This window comes from Somniosus microcephalus, chromosome 1, assembly GCF_052327205.1.
Source record: "Somniosus microcephalus isolate GS21.2 chromosome 1, FLI_Smic_1.0, whole genome shotgun sequence".
NCBI lineage: Eukaryota > Metazoa > Chordata > Chondrichthyes > Squaliformes > Somniosidae > Somniosus > Somniosus microcephalus.
Genome location: NC_140987.1, coordinates 216,937,451 through 216,954,405, shown reverse-complemented (window position 1 = coordinate 216,954,405; position 16,955 = coordinate 216,937,451). Strand labels below are relative to the sequence as shown.

General features: G+C 40.6%; 1 protein-coding gene across 7 annotated transcripts in view; it reads right to left on the bottom strand.

Annotated features, from left to right (window-relative positions):
* The window catches only part of fcho2 (FCH and mu domain containing endocytic adaptor 2), a 312,930-nt gene that overhangs the window by 130,638 nt on the left and 165,337 nt on the right, over window positions 1–16,955 (bottom strand). For all 7 annotated transcript variants that reach the window (XM_085990124.1, XM_085990133.1, XM_085990140.1 and 4 more), the window contains exons 9-11: window positions 10,315–10,359; window positions 8,835–8,907; window positions 7,342–7,366 (exon numbers count right to left, since the gene is read on the bottom strand). In XM_085990124.1, the coding sequence (XP_085846250.1) occupies window positions 7,342–7,366; window positions 8,835–8,907; window positions 10,315–10,359 (143 nt within the window). The remainder of the gene's footprint in view (window positions 1–7,341; window positions 7,367–8,834; window positions 8,908–10,314; window positions 10,360–16,955) is intronic.

Sequence of the window (16,955 nt, the reverse complement as noted above, 5' to 3'; positions counted from 1 at the left end):
GTAATTTTTATCATAATGGAGAAATGTGACATTCCACAAATATAAAAATTAGTTTTTCAGGGCCAAAACAGTTGTTTACCCGTCAATATGCTGTTAAAACGCTAGTTACACCTATTCCAACAAGGCTTAACATTTAATGGGGTATTTAACAGCGCTATTACCGCAGAAAAGCCCAAGTTTTTGTCAGTTTCACGGATTTCACTGATTACCGGCTATTTGGGGGGGCGGGTCCACAGCGGAGCCAGTGTCGGAGCATTGAATGACTGACCGCAACTTCAGCATTTCCACGTTTAGATGCGCATACGCTAAATCCTGAAGTTGCGGTCAGTTTCAGAGGGCGTAATAAGGGTGAACAACGTAAGAACATAAGAATTAGGAGCAGGAGTAGGCCATACAGCCCCTCGAGCCTGCTCCACCATTCAATAAGATCATGGCTGATCTTTGACATCAACTCCACTTTCCTGCCCAATCCCCATTTCCCTTGATTCCCCATGAGTTCAAAAATCTATCTATTTCAGCCTTAAATGTACTCAACAATTCAGCATCCACAGCCCTTTGGGATAGAGAATTCCAAAGATTCACAACTCTCTGAGTGAAGAAATTTCTCCTCATCTCCGTTTTAAATGGCCACCTCCTTATTCTGAGACTATGCCCCTTAGTTCTAGACTCTCCAGCCAGGGGAAACAACCTCTCAGCATCTACCCTGTCAATCCCCCTCAGAATCTTATATGTTACAATGAGATTACCTCTCATTCTTCTAAACTCGAGAGTATAGGCCCAACCTACTCAATCTCTCCTCAAAGGACAACCCTCTCATCCCAGGAATCAATCTAGTAAACCTTTGTTGCACTGCCTCTAAAGCAAGTATATCCTTCCTCAGATAAGGAGACCAAAACTGTGCACAGTACTCCAAAGCCCTGTACAATTGTAGCAAGACTTCCTTACTGTTGTACTCCAACCCCCTTGCAATAAAGGCTAACATGACATTTGCCTTCCTAATTGTACAACTCCTCCTAAATCTCTGAACACCAACATTTAATAGTTTCTCGCCATTTAAAAAAATATTCTGTTTTTCTATTCTTCCAACCAAAGTGAACAACCTCACATTTCCCCACATTATACTCCATCTGCCACCTTATTCAGGGAAGGAAATTTGTCGTCCTTACCCGGTCTGGCCTATATGTGACTCCAGACCCACAAAAATGTGTTTGACTCTTAACTGCCCTCTGAAATGGCCTAGCAAGCTACTTATTCAAGAAGCAGGCTCGCCACCATCTGCTCAAGGGCAAATTGGGATGGACAATAAATGCTGGCGACGCCCACATCCAGTGAATGAATAAAAACAAAGAATTACCTGTCACCCCAGTTCTCCCTGACCTCCACTGGCTTCCCATCTTGCAAAGTATTGAATTGTCTAAGGTTAAGAAGGCAAGGCATTGAATATAAAAGCAGGAAGGTTATGCTTGAACTGTATAAAACACTAGTGAGGTCACAGCTAGAGTACTGTGTACAGTTCTGGTCATCATATTACAGGAAAGATATGATAGCACTAGAGAGGTTACAGAGGAGATTTACAAGGATGTTGCCAGCACTGGAGAATTTTAGCTATGAGGAAAGATTGGATAGGCTGAGGTTGTTTTCTTTGGAACAGAAGAGGCTGAGGGGAGACTTGATTGAGGTGTATAAAATAATGAGGGGCCTACATAGAGTGGATAGGAAGGACCTATTTCCCCTAGCAGATGGGCCAATAACCAGGGAACATAGATTTAAAGTAATTGGTAGAAAGATTAGAGGGGAGTTGAGGAGAACTTTTTTCACCCAGAGGGTGATGGGGGTCTGAAACTCACTGCCCAAGAGTGGTACAGGCAGAAATGCTCATCACATTTAAAAAGTACATGGATATGCACTTGGTCTGTAGCCTTGTAGGTTACGGCACCTCGAGCTGGAAAGTGGGATTAGGCTGAAGAACTCTTTTTCACCCGGCACAGACACGATGGGTCGAATGGCCTCCTACTGTGCTGTAAATTTCTAAGATTTTGTGATTGCCCACTCACTTAACCTGTCTATATCCTTTTGCAGGCTCTTTGTGTCCTCCTTACAGCTTATTTTCCCGTTAGTTCGCCGTTATTACCCAATACGATTTGTGCAATATGTTACATTAATTACATTTGGGTGGCAGGCAGTGACTAGTGGGGTACCACAGGGATCAGTGCTTGGGCCCCAGCTATTCACAATATATATCAATGATGATTTGGGTGAGGGAACCAAATGTAATATTTCCAAGTTTGCTGACGACACAAAACTAGGTGGGATTGAGAGTTGTGGAGGATGCAAAGAGGCTTCAAGGCGATTTAGACAAGTTGAGTGAGTGGGCAAATACATGGCAGATGCAGTATAATGTGGATAAATGTGAAGGAAAAACAGAAAGGCAGAGTATTATTTAAATGGTGATAGATTGGGAAATGTTGATGAACAAAGGCACCTGGGTGTCCTTGTACACCAGTCACTGAAAACAAACATGCAGGTGCAGCAAGCAGTTCGGAAGGCAAATGGTATGTTGGCCTTCATTGCAAGAGGATTTGAGTACAGGAGCAAGGATGTCTTACTACAGTTATACAGATGTAAGAAGTCACACAACACCCGGTTATAGTCCAACAGTTTTATTTGAAATCACAAGCTTTTGGAGCGCTGCTCCTTCGTCAGGTGAAGTGGAGAGATGCATAAAGACACAGCTTATATAGTCAGAGAACACTGCCAGATGATTATAGGTAATCTTTCTAACTGCCATTTATCACACCTCGGCAGAGAGATCATCACCGCAATCAAAGGTGTGAATGGTGTCCAAACAGGTCAGTCAGGAAAACATTACATCAAAGAACAATGAGGTGGGGTCACAAGGGGTCAAATGTTGCAGATGCTGGGGTCTGTACGAAAAACAAAAAACATTTTTTTTGCTGGAAATCACAGCAGGTCCGGCCGCATCTGTGTAGAGGGAACCAGCCAACGACGACTCGAGCTTTCAGGAGAACAGCGACCACGACACCACACAGCCCTGCCACGGCAACCTCTGCAAGACATGCCAGATCATCAACACAGATACCATCATCACACGTGAGGACACCACCCACCAGGTACATGGTACATACTCATGTGACTCGGCCAACGTTGTCTACCTCATACGTTGCAGGAAAGGATGCCCCGGAGCATGGTACATCGGCGAGACCATGCAGACACTGCGACAACGGATGAACGGACACCGCGCAACAATCACCAGGCAGGAGTGTTCCCCCCCAGTCGGGGAACACTTCAGCAGTCAAGGACATTCAGCCTCCGATCTTCGGGTAAGCATTCTCCAAGGCGGCCTTCGAGACACACGACAACGCAAAATCGTAGAGCAGAAACTGATAGCCAAGTTCCGCACTCATGAGGACGGCCTCAACCGGGATCTTGGGTTCATGTCACGCTACATGTAACCCCACCTGATGTAGGGTCATCCAGACTCGAGTCCTCGTTGGCTGGTTCTCTCTACACAGATGCGGCCGGACCTGCTGTGATTTCCAGCAAAAAAAATGTTTTTTGTTTTTCCATACAGACCCCAGCATCTGCAACATTTGACCCCTTGTGACCCCACCTCATTGTTCTTTGATGTAATGTTTTCCTGACTGACCTGTTTGGACACCATTCACACCTTTGATTGCGGTGATTATCTCTCTGCCGAGGTGTGATAAATGGCAGTTAGAAAGATTACCTATAATCATCTGGCAGTGTTCTCTGACTATATAAGCTGTGTCTTTATGCATCTCTCCACTTCACCTGACGAAGGAGCAGCGCTCCGAAAGCTTGTGATTTCAAATAAAGCTGTTGGACTATAACCTGGTGTTGTGTGACTTCTTACATTTGTCCACCCCAGTCCAACACCGGCATCTCCACAATACAGTTATACAGGGCCTTGGTGAGACCACACCTGGAGTAGTGTGTGCAGTGTTGGTCTCCTTACCTAAGAAAGGATATACTTGCCATAGGGGGAGTGCAGCGAAGGTTCACCAGACTGATTCCTGGGATGGCAGGACTGTCGTATGAGGAGAGATTAGGTCAACTAGGACTGTATTCACTAGAGTTTAGAAGAATGAGAGGGGATCTCATTGAAACGTATAAAATTCTGACTGGATGCAGGGAGGATGTTTCCCCTGGCTGGGGGGTCTAGAACGAGGGGTCACAGTCTCAGGATACGGGGTAGGACATTTAGGACTGAGATGAGAAATTTATTCACTCAGGAGGGTGGTGAACCTATGGAATTCTCTACCACAAAGCTGTGGAGGCCAAGACACTGAATATATTTAAGAAGGAGATAGATAGATTTCTAGACACAAAAGGCATCAAGAGGTATGGGGAGAGAGCGTGAATATGGTATTGAGATACAGGATCAGCCATGATCATATCGAATGGCCGAATGGCCTACTCCTGCTCCTATTTTTCTATGTTTCTATCCATGCATACTAAATGCACGCAAGTACATAATAGTGCATGTGATGACAATGTAGCACCCAGATGGATAATTATGATTATGTATTCATAATGCCTTTCTTCACAAAGCAAGAATTCAATAACTACAAGGTGCACCAAATGCATATCACCCATCAGCTATCATCACCAACACTTGTAATAGACTCCAGCACCCACCAGCTATCATCACCAACACCTGTAATAGACTCCAGCACAAGTCCACACATTGAGAAGGCGGCCCTCATGAGGATGAAAAGAAATCATGATGAGAAAGGGCATTTGTGGTGAGGGTTGATGAGGAGCCAACAAGTACAAGAACAAAGGTCCAGTATGTTGATTGCCCCTCATGAGTTGTCAGACATTAGTGTACCTGGTTTTCAATGAAGAATAACATAGGGTCAGTGTTGAATATTCATATGCCACCATACACACGGCAGTGGAAGGTCATATGGTTAGGTTACGCAAACAATCTTCTGCATTGTAGTCTGCCATTGAGCATGTGACATTTGTAGTAACAATCTCAGTAATGCAGGCTATAAACACAGTAGCAGCATTTCTCATGAATGTTCTGACTAATGCAATGGAGGCTTTAGGGTCTGAACTCCAAGCAGATCTGGCCACCTTCAACTTGCTTGGCAAATGGTTACAGACAACAATCAGGAAGCAATTCAGAGACTTCATACATGAAAGAATGCTCAACATCTTTTACTATCATAAGTTCTTTTTACAGCATTTTCAAAACCTCATATCTGCTCTGATTACCTATTTCTACCTCCATTCTTACCTTGCTTCCACAAACTCTCATCCACACCTGAAGTCAACCCCCCATATCAATTCCAACTCATTAAGAAATCTGCTCCTCACATCCTATCCTGTACTAATACTAGCACTATCATGTATCCCAAGGCCAGAAAGAGGAAATGAAAAATCATCTATACTTCCTTATGCTCACCATTATCGAGTGACATGAGATAAAATGTACATGGGTATAAAACTAGCAAACCAGACATTTCTGCAACAATATGCAGTTTTACCACAAAGTAATCTCCCTGAAATCTTCTGTATGTTCACCACAGCCCTTTTTTGTTAGAAATTGGCAGTGGAAGGTCAAGAAAGAAGGGAGGCTGCAGCTATAATTACTGAGAAAACAGCTATACCTGCAGGATTTTACTTAGTGTTCTGAAAATCAAATTTCCCATGGTAGCCACAGGAAGCTCCATTTGAGGTCTTCTGGAATTGTATTTGGTATGGAAACAGAGATAGGTTGGATGGGAAAGAAATAGAAATAAAAATGAAAACAGAACAAATTTCAAAAATGTCATACATAGTTCATTAGGAATTTTTAGCTCCAAGCTCATTTCTTTTAATTCAGAAATGAGTACATAAGTTCTATAGAAATCTTTTTTTTCCTACATTACAACAGTGATTACACTTCAAATGTACTTAATTTGCTGTAAAGCACTTTGGGACGTCCTACGGTTGTGAAAGGCACTATATAAATGCAAGTTCTTTCTTTCTTTCCCATTTCAATAATGCAATGTACTTCAAGATGTCAGTAAATTGAACATTTTCTATTTCAGATATCGTCAGCATCAAGCAGTCCCAGGTCAATTACGCCAGTTAAATGCAGAGTGTAGTTCCCTCTACTCTGTCCAACAATATGCCTCAGCCCAACCCAAGAAGAACACCACCTACTGTATATTAGCGTGATACTTTTCAATTTCCCAAACCAGCAATCCTACAGTCTCTGAATAAGACTGCAAAATTAGGGCAGCTTTGGGATGTGATTAAAACTTATTTAGGACTGTTACAGACAGGAAACAGACAGCAGACAGATGTTTTCTGATTTCTTCATCCCATCAGTCTGGGCTGGATTTGAACCCAGGGTGCCGTGGTACAGAGGTGAAAGTGCAGTGTACAGCCAGTGCACAAACCAATGACAAATCAAATTTTAGATTGTACTTAAGGTTTTTACTGGGTAATATTAAAACTGAGTCATGAAAAGAACTTCTAAAGTGTTCTTATGGTGAAAATATAGTATACTTTTCTAATACATGACTAATGTTATTGGTAGAACTAAGAAATCAGAATGAAGCAAAAAAATCTGAAATAACTTTAAAAGATAAAGATTAACTGGATAGTGAAAATATAAGAGAGTAGTAGGTTTTGAAAATTAACTTTTAATTGTTAGATAATGCAAGATGAAGCAGTTAAGGATTTGTGCCCATCACATCAACTTTCTTGCCTCAAATGTATAATTTTTGTCAGTTCCTCTTCAGTCAATTAATTAGTTAAGTTGCTACACAAGAGTGGAGTTTTCTGGAACGGGCGGGGGAAGGAGGGAGGCTAAGAAAATTGACATCTCACAGGTTGCTTAAATTGCAACTGCTATCAGTCAATTATGTAGCATGTGCAATTTCCTATTCTGTAGATGTCCTTATGCATTTTGTGCCAGCAGTTGATGGACTTATGTTTGAAGACTGTTGAGCAACATTCACTTAAAAAGGCTTACTTCTTTAGAACAAATATACCCAACACAAAAAAATTATTGCTTGAAAACTACACTGCACTTAAACTTCTAGCCTATGGTCATCTATATCCAAGCCTCTACTGTATCTGTGCTTCATTGATCAATTTAGTGGACCAATTACCAGGTACATTACTTGATTATCTATTTATGAGTTGAACTCGGACATTACAAATGGATAAATCTTTTCCCTTATTGTATTACCTGTAGTGACAATTTATCAAAATGTTATAGTATCCAGAAAAATAAGACTGATCCTACCACCAAACTCTGTTCATTATTAGGTTTCTGCCTTTGCTTGATCTACTTACAACTGAATCAGCATCTGGAGATTCCCTATAGAAGGAATAAAATAAAAATAAAATGTATTTGATGAAAACATTCTACTCAAACACACAAAAAGAAAAAAAGCCAATTAGTATTTACATAAAACCAATAAGATTTACAATACAATATTTTTAGAAAGTACATTCATATGTGTAATCTGGCAAACACTTTTTGTACCCCAACATTAATTATTTTTTAAGACAATGATAGAAGGGATTGGACTAAAATCTATAGATGTTACAGTACTTAGTTTTCACCGAGAAAGACAATAGAACAAATGCTTTTTAAAATGAACATGTGTGACTTTAGTTGACGGGGGGTGGGGTGGGGGAGCTGCAGTTTAACAAGAATAGTAAGTTTATGACAACAGTAAGTTAGAAGCCAGGCATTCCACTAAACAGCTGTGATTGCATAAAATCATAAGTGAAAAATCATCAAAACCAAGATGGAATTATTGCTTTAGATTCACTTCCAGATATCATACTATTGTATAGTTTACAGTTTGTTATTCAGCAGAGCATGCCAAGTACAGAAGTGAATGAACTGTGGCAGGACAGCTAAATATACAGTATGTGGCATTAGGCAAGTACTACAACACCACAATTTGTTTTTGAACAAAATACAGGAAAGGATAAACGTAACATTTTCCATTTTTTTTTAAATTTTTTTTTAGGGATACTGGCTTTTAATTTGAGAAACAAGAGTCAAGGCCCACAATGCAGGGCATCACCAAAGTTGAAAAGACAAAAATAGAAGACTGAGAAAATCACAAAGAAGCTATGATGTGATGCCAAGCTTGGGTTTTAAAAACCTGAAGATTGTTGAAGGGAGGAAAGGCTGAGGGAGTAAGAACTTCCAAGGTTGGGTGGGTACTTTTCTCCCTTTCTTCTACAGAGGGCCTGGTTGAGCTTAGACTCACTCCCTCCTTTAGAAGACAAAAGTTCAAATGCCAATTGTAATTAGGATCTGTTCTCAAGTCACCCAAGCCATATTTATACTGCTCTAGTGCCATGTTAGAGCCACTGCCTTCCATCACATAGGTCTCACAAAGAAAATCTTGACAGATTTGCTAAGGTTGGTGGAACAAGGAAATCAAAGTTTTAAAATAAAATGGGTCTTCCCAAGTTAGCTTAGCAAGTTTATCTTTACTGCTGTCACTAGCTGTGCAACACCCTCATGCCAGGAGTTGGTAGTAATAGCAGGGCACGACAGTAATATAAAAGCAGCTCTAATTACCACCACTAACAAAATTCCACAAACATTTTTCTCAGAAGAATAAATAAGTGTAAAGTACTGTAAAAACAGTAATGCCGCAGAATGGGTGGCTTTCAGTTAAAAAAAAACTTGTTAAAATTCAAAGAATATCTATGGAACATTCTTAGAATGCTGGCAATTTTAACTGCTGTACAACTTCAGGAGCATAAAAAAGTCCTATATCTTCTGATCATTTTGTTATACCATTAAAACAAGAACTCACACTGAATCTGTATCTTTTTCTTTTTTTATTCGTCCTGGTATTCCAAAAGTTTTTCTTCTGGTCTTCTTCACCCCTGTATTACAAATATCAGTTAGTAAATCAACAATTGTATCTAAAATAACAGATCCAATCCTGCAATAAGAAATACACTTCCTTAGTGTTCTAAAAATACAGCTGGGCTTCAGCGATCCAATTTGCCCAATAATTGTTAAACAATTTTTAACACGTTCTCTCCAAATTACATAAACATATTGTATTTTAAAATTGTTCTCTATCCCCATCTTATAAAATAATTTCTCATGTCTCTCATATACAGGAAACTTTGGTTTATCCGGAGGTTGTATGTCCGGAAACCTCGATCTAACGGCAGAAATCAGCAGCCGTTTTGTTAGGTTTTTTTTCTTTTCCTAGCAAAACAGTCAGGCTCTGGAAAGCCTCTCTGAAGCTGTTGCTAAGCTACAGAGACACTTCCAAGGTACGAGCCGACTGTTTACAAGCTGTTGTTAAGCAACAGTGTTTGTTGTCAGATACGGAGATGAAAACCTCCGTATCCTTCAACATTAGCGCTGGTCTGTCCGGAAGTTTTCATAGATCGGCATCACGCCGGTCCCGTCGGTGCCGGATATCGTGAAGTTTCCTGTACATTGAGTTGGTTTTCTATATCGCAAGAGCCATGCCCATGGTAATTTTCTTCTTCATTGGTTGTTTGAGGCGGAAGGATGAAAGGAGTGGAGAAGAGAAAATGAGGAAGTTGAGAGCGAGCACATGTGAGAAATGGAGGGGGGAGAAGGAGAGAGAGGAAGAAAGGGATGGGAGCGAGAGAGAGGAGGAAATGGTAGGGGACAAGGCGGCACAGGAGAGAAAAATGAACAGAAACAAATGCAGGGAGAGGAAGGGAGAGAGAGTGACTGTTCAATGGCAAGGGGCAAGAAGTGAGAAGGAGAAAGTGCCTGTTTGGACGGGAGGGGCAGGGTGTAGGGTGGTGGACAGATCTGCGAGGTGGCAAGATGGGAAAGAAAGAAAAGGGAGAGTGAGAATCCAGAGACCATCCTTCAATTCTGGCCTCTTGCCATTGAGCAGTCTCTCTCCCTCTGCCCACCACCCCACCCCTGCCTTTACCCCTCCCCCTCATAACGTTTTGTTTTCTCTGTTGACATGGGGAGAGTTGAGATTTTATGGAGCAGAGACACAGAGTGAGAGTGAGACCTCGGTGAGCAGGAAATGAAAAGAGAGGTGATTAGATACACAGTTGTGCAGGGTGGAGTGAAAGAATTGGTTGCAGAAAGACTGTAGAGATGAGAGCGAGTGAAACCTTGTTATGGGTGGTAGGGGTTTCGGAGGAAATCTCTGGCTCTGATGAGAATGAAAGGAACTGTTGCTGTCAAGATTTTGAAAGCCAACCTTATAAACACCATATCCTATGACTCATCATGGGCAATTCCACAGGAACATATATATTTACTAAAAGCAGAAAATTTACCTTCTAGAGCATTGGCTATGTTACATTCTTCAAATTCAACAGAACCTAAAGCAAGAAAACAAATGACCATGTTTCAAATCAAGTTTCCTTCAGAATTAACCACAGCTTTGTAAGCAGAATTGTTCGATTCAGGAGTCAAAATATTCATTAACTTTATTATGAAAAGTTAGATGTTTGATTACTTTTACATTTTATATCTTAAGTATTTAATACATTTTCAAACACAGAGATCAGATAATCCCTTGTGAAGTTATAGGGCTGAAGTTCCTCTGCTTTGTTTCCAGAGTGCGCTCAGTTCCTGGGCACAAAGCAGCAAATAAAAGAGCCAAAACCAGTGCTAGCTGGTTTCCACCCCTTTGTGTTGCCCTGGGATTTCTCCCAGAGCAAACATTCAAATCCATTCCTCTTCAGGTAGGAGTAATGCAATGGTAACTTGTGTCTCATTTTCTCCTCCCAACACCAGGCAGCAACCCATTAGAAAGAATGCCCAGAAGTAGTAGGCCTTAGGATTTGCACCTAGCTCCCCTCAAATCAGAGGGCCCAAGAGGGACAGACAGCAAGGCAAGTGCCTTTCACTTTCAGGTCCCCATTAGATCTTAAGGGCTGCAGGCCTACCAGCTGCTGTTTCTGGGCAGAAAATAGAAGGCTTCATAGAAGGGGAGGAAGGCCTGCAATACCGCAGTGCAACGTGCCGCAGTGTGTGGCGCTGCAGCACATAACGCCGCAATATTGACTCAGTGCCCCAGAGGGTGAAGCGCCCCGCTTCCCTCTTGGGGCGCAACCACTCAATTTCCGGCACGGGGACGCTAATATTTCCGGGGCGCTACTCAATTTTTAGCCCTAAATTTCAGCAGCATTTTTTTAAGATTACTCAAGGTATCTCATTTATGCAACAGCAATTCCACTACAGTTTGCTCTTACTCAGTTTAGAGATGAATAAAATGAAAAACAAATATATCTTCATCTATCATTAAGGTGAAAAAATCAATTTTATGTTAAATTTGAATTCTCAGTACATTGTTTGCCGCATTTCTTAAAGACTTTAAATCAGGTAATTTGAGAAATACTCTGGCCAATTGAACCTTGGATATTCAAGGGTATTAATGTATATTCCTGAATCAATAGACCACAAAATGCGCTTGCGTTACAATCTCAGAAAAGAGTCAAACATATCCAAGGTAGGAAAAAAATAAGTTTAGAAAAAGAGGAACAGGACAAAATTAGTTCTTGAAAATACAAATGGTTTGTTAGATGTGGATTTTATTTAATTTAGTTAGACATATATTAGCTAGATTAAATGTAGATTAAAAAGAGTGATCATAGATCATTTGTCCTTTTCAAATTTAAAGCAATCGAAGAAGCAATTTTTAAATGTAATAAGTCAACATTTCAGCTTGTTCCATTAGCTTCCTATTAGATTCCATAAAAGAAATGCCAGCAAGTGTAGTATATCTATCTGAAAAATAGTACCAAACAAGAATAGAAATAATCAGCTGCATGTGGTTACAAGAATGTAGTTCTGGGAGGGGGTTAAAAAAAACTCATTTTTAAATAGGATACATTCTTCAAAAATAATGCACAGTAGCATCTACCTTACTGAGTTATACTGCAATTTTTGTAGTCTTAGCAGCAATATCGTTTAAAATTAATAGGCATTTTAAGAATAAATCTTAATAAATTTAAACTGGAGTACGCAATATTTGAATGATGAAGGATTGAACACATCAATTGGGGAATTCTGCCATTTTTGGGAGGGATGTAGAAAATGTCTCTACAGCTACAAAACAAAATTCTCAATGAAAATATACCACTAGCTATTTGAACGATAAATGTTCCTATTAATTCAAACTATGCTTCAAATCATTTAGAGCAATTTATGCCGAAACTGTCTCAAACTCCAACATTTGTTGCAATGTGGGAACAACTAAAACAAAAAAATTGCCAATACTAAAAAGAGGTTGTTCAAAAATGTAAACAAACAGACCAATTTTTATAACGAGATATGTTTTTGAGCCATGAAATCACGCATGAAAGGACAGTTTTTAAATTGCATATGCTTCAAATGTTGCTTGAAGCGACAAAGCCTTTGCGTGCCTGGCTTAGAGCCAGTTGACAACTCAGCTGGATATGAGTGCACATTCTGACCCCCCTTGCACCGCGTCACTTCTGAATTGTTTCTGCAGTAGAAAGTTTATTCAACCTCTCTCTTAAAAGCACTGAACCGACCATCATTCTGCGATTTAATCATGGCAAACATGTTATTTTTCTGACAGCACTGAAGCCAGAGTGCAATTCCTAATGAACAGCTTGATACAGGAGGAATTTGAAATGTTTTAGCCTCAATTAATTCTGCTGTCAAAACAAATGGTAACTGTTGGTACTTAGATGTTGAGCTTGCACACAAAGGTCAATTTTTGTATATATAAAACACATCCAAGCAATTTCTAATTTCAGTGTCTGATGTCTTCCATGTCTTTTTTTTTAAAAAGAACAGAAAATTACAGTTGTATTTTTTTTTTTTTAAAAAGACATACCACAATAGCTGCAGACCAATATGCACATATATTATTAAAAAGCCAACATTTTTTTTACATTAGAACTAGGCAGCTATATAAATTATTTATGGTACTTTAAGAAAAAACAAATGAGAAACTACGGTGTATAGAATTATATATGTAACCACAAACCTATGGCCAAAGATTATTTTCCACATTTTACCATTCTTCATTTCTATTGGTATGTGCATCTACTACTTAAAAAAAGTACCTACAAGAGGATTACAGTATGTAATTTCATATCTAGTGTAGTTGCAAAATCCATTCTGAAAGATACCTCTCCCTCTTTTTAAAAAAAATCAAAGCAATCCTTTCCACGTACAATATAATCATTAATTCCCATTAGACAGACACCAAATCTGCTACATCAGTAAATTATTGGTTAACTGTTAGAAACCAAGATTATTTTGATTAGACTTGTGCCTCATTTATACTGTAGCAGCCAATGCAGTATCAGATTCAATTTAACAGTGGTGTGAATGCGGAAAAGCAGAGCATTGCATACATTTACTCAAATATATACGAAGAACACACAGCTTAGTCACCCAGGAGCATGGTGAAATTTGGAATGATAGCATACAACTGAAGGCATAACAAACTATTTTTGACCATTAGAAATTCAAAAGCAGTGCAGCGGGCTGGTCAAGTTTGAAGTCAACTGCAGTAGGGATGTAAGATCACCGTTTTTGGATTGTCTGGCCACTAAAAAATTTACAGAAATCGTCAACGCTATACAAGGCACTTGGTATTGGTGAGATAAAAGATAACATGCCATACTGGTGTCAAATGTGCAAAATAACTGAGGCATTAATCAGAAACACACCAGATGGTACATCAATTGATTCAAGAAATTCACAAGACACTTTAGTTCAGCATATAATTTTAATAATTCAAAGTCCATCCCAACTTAACTAATCATTACCTTCATAGTTTGATATTAATACTATGACACATATAAACACAAAGAGTAAAAGGATAATCAAAGGAAGGGTGGGGCCAATTAGGGAGCAAAAAGGAAATCTTCTTGTGGAGGCCGAAGGCATGGTTGAGGTACTAAATGATTACTTTGCATCTGTCTTCACAAAAGAGGATGCTGCCAATTTCACAGGAAAGGAGGGTGTAGATAAATTGGATAGGATAAAAATAGATCAAGAGGTGGGTACTTCAAAGGTTGGCAGTGCTCAAAATCTAAAGTAGACAAGTCACCTGGTCCGGATAGGATGCATCTGAGATTGCTTGGGGGCGTAAGGGTGGGAATAGAGGATGCTCTGTCCACAATCTTGCAATCCTCCTTGGCTATGGGAACAGTGCCAGAGGACTAGAGGGTTGCAAATGTTACACCTCTATTCAAAAAACGGGAAGAGGGATATACCTAGTAACTATAAGCCAGTCCACATTGGCAGTGGGGAAATTCTAGAGACCATAATCTGGGACAAAATTAACTGCCACTTACAAAGACATGGGTTAATAAATGACAGTCAACACAAATTTGTTAAAAACAAATCGTGACCAACAAATTTGATTGAGTTCTTCGATGAAGCAACGGAGAGGGTTGATGGAGATAGTACAGTTGATGTTGTCTATATGGACCCTCAAAAGGCATTTGAAATTTAATGCAGAGAAGTTTGAAGTAATGAATTTTGGTAGGAAGAAGTAGAGGCAATATAAATTAAATGGTACAATTTAAAAGGGGATGCAGGAACAAAGAGATCAGGGGTTTCACATAAATAAATCTTTGAAGGTGGCAGAACACATTGATAAATCAGTTAAAAAAGCATATGGGTTACTTGGCTTAATAAATGGAGACATATAGTACAAAAGCAAGGAAGTGATAACTTTATAAGTTAAAGTTTAGGCCTCAGCAAGGACGTTAAACCTTTATAAAATCACTGTTTAGGCCTCAGCTGGAGTATTGTGTCTAATCCTGGGCACCACATTTTAGGAAAGGTGTTATGGCCTTGTAGAGGGTGCAGAGGAGATGTACTAAAATGATACCAGGGATGAGGGACATCAGTTATCTGGAGAGACTAGAGAAGCTGTGATTGTTCTCCATAGAGTAAAGATGGTTAAGGGGAGATTTACTAGAGGTGTTCAAAATCAGGTTGGAGTGCAGTTTGTCACAGAGTGCAGCTTGGCGCAGAGTGAACAACTTGGGAGTTTGGTAAGTGTGGGAGTGAATCTTAAAGGTTAATCTCTGTTTGATAAAATCTAGTCTTGTATGCTTGCAATTAACATTTAACTTAAATTTACTGTTTTAAGTTTCTTCCAGGCTTGGGCAGGACTAAGCAAGCTCTGTACTGGAGAGTGGGTGAGGCTAGTTAGTTAATAAACTGGTCTAATCTGGTTCTGCAACTGCAAGAGAGCTGACTCATAAATCTCAGCAGTATAAACAAGGGAGGTTGGAGTGTAGTTTGTAACGGAGTGCAGCTTGGCGCAGAGTGAACAACTTGGGAGTTTGGCAAGTGTGGGAGTTGGGTGAAGTGGGGGAAGGAGTTGCTGCTTTGCCTTGCTTTTCCTAACTTCTCCCGCAGAGCGGCGGCGGACCTGAGTGGGAGCAGACCGGGGCCCGAGAACGGGGATAAAAGCAGCAGCAGATCTGCAACTGCAAGAAGAAAACTATAGTGTGACGTCACAGGTAAGGCAGGTTAAGTGATTGGTAGTGACTGTGGGCTAAGTTTTAAGTTAACATAGCATATAACTAAATTTTAAAAACTAAACTTAATTTAATAAACTAAACGAGGTAAATAAGTTGATTAACACAAAACTATTTATTAAATAAATAAAATAATGGGAGAACAGGAGATATGTTGCTGCTGCAATATGTGGGAGCTTGTGCACATTTTTGTCCAGGGTGACTACATCTGCAGTAAGTGTCTGCGGCTCGAGGAACTTCAGGTCAGTGTTGAGGAGCTGTAGTCCGAACTGCAGACATTGCAAGACATCAGGTAGTTACCTGGACCTTTTGATACAGGAGGTAGCCGCACCCCTTAGATTAAATACTTTAGAATTGACACATGGTCAGGGACAGGAGGGTGTGACTGCGAGTGAGGCAGGTACAGGGATCCAGCAGGTAGTATTGCAGGAGCCTCAGTCCCTGCACTTGTCCAATAGGTTCGAGGTTCTTGCAACCCTTGTGGACGAGTGCGGAGACTGCGGGGAGGATGAGCAAATTGACCACGGCACCGTGGTACAGGAAGCCGTTCAAGTAGGGGGGGGGGGGGGGGGGGGGGGGGAGGAGTGAAAAGGAAGGTGGTTGTAGTAGGCGACTGAAGGGTTTCGACCTGAAACATTAACTCTGTTTCTCTCTCCACGGATGTTGCCTGGCCTGCTGAGTTTTTCCAGCGTTTTCTGTTGTTATTTCGGATTTCCAGCATCTGCAGTATTTTGCTATAGTATAGTTAGGGGGATAGACACTGTTCTCTGCAGCCAGGAGTGTGAGTCCCGAAGGCTATGTTGCCTACCTGGTGCCAGGGTAAAGGACATCTCCTCCAGGCTGGAGAAGAACTTGGAGTGGGAGGGGGAGGATCCAGTTGTTGTGGTCCACATAGTCCTACCTATGTCATTGGTACCTAAGAAAGAGGTTCTGCTGAGAGAGTTTGAGCAGCTAGGGACTAAATTAAAAAGCAGAACCACAAAGGTAATAATCTCTGGATTATTACCTGAGCCACAAGCAAATTGGCATAGGGTCAATAGGATCAGGGAGATGAATGCATGGCTCAAAGATTGGTCTGGGAGAAGTGGGCTTCGATTCGTGGGGCACTGGCACCAGTATTGGGAAAGAGAACTGTTCCGTTGGGACGGAGTACACCTGAACCATGCTGGGACCAGAGATCTAGCGAATCGAATAGCTGGGGAGGTAGATAGGGCTTTAAACTAAATAAGTGGGTGGGTGTGGAAAGTGTGTCCCGGTGGAGAGAAATCTAGAATGCTAAAGAGAAAAGACAAGGAAGCAGTGCAGGAAAGTGATTGGGGTGAGGATAACCAGATTGTGTCAGGAAGGGACAGAGCGTACAAACAAAAGAGTGCACTAACAAAAAGGGCCCAGGTAAGAAAAAACGGTAAGACAAATAGGGCCATAGTACAAAA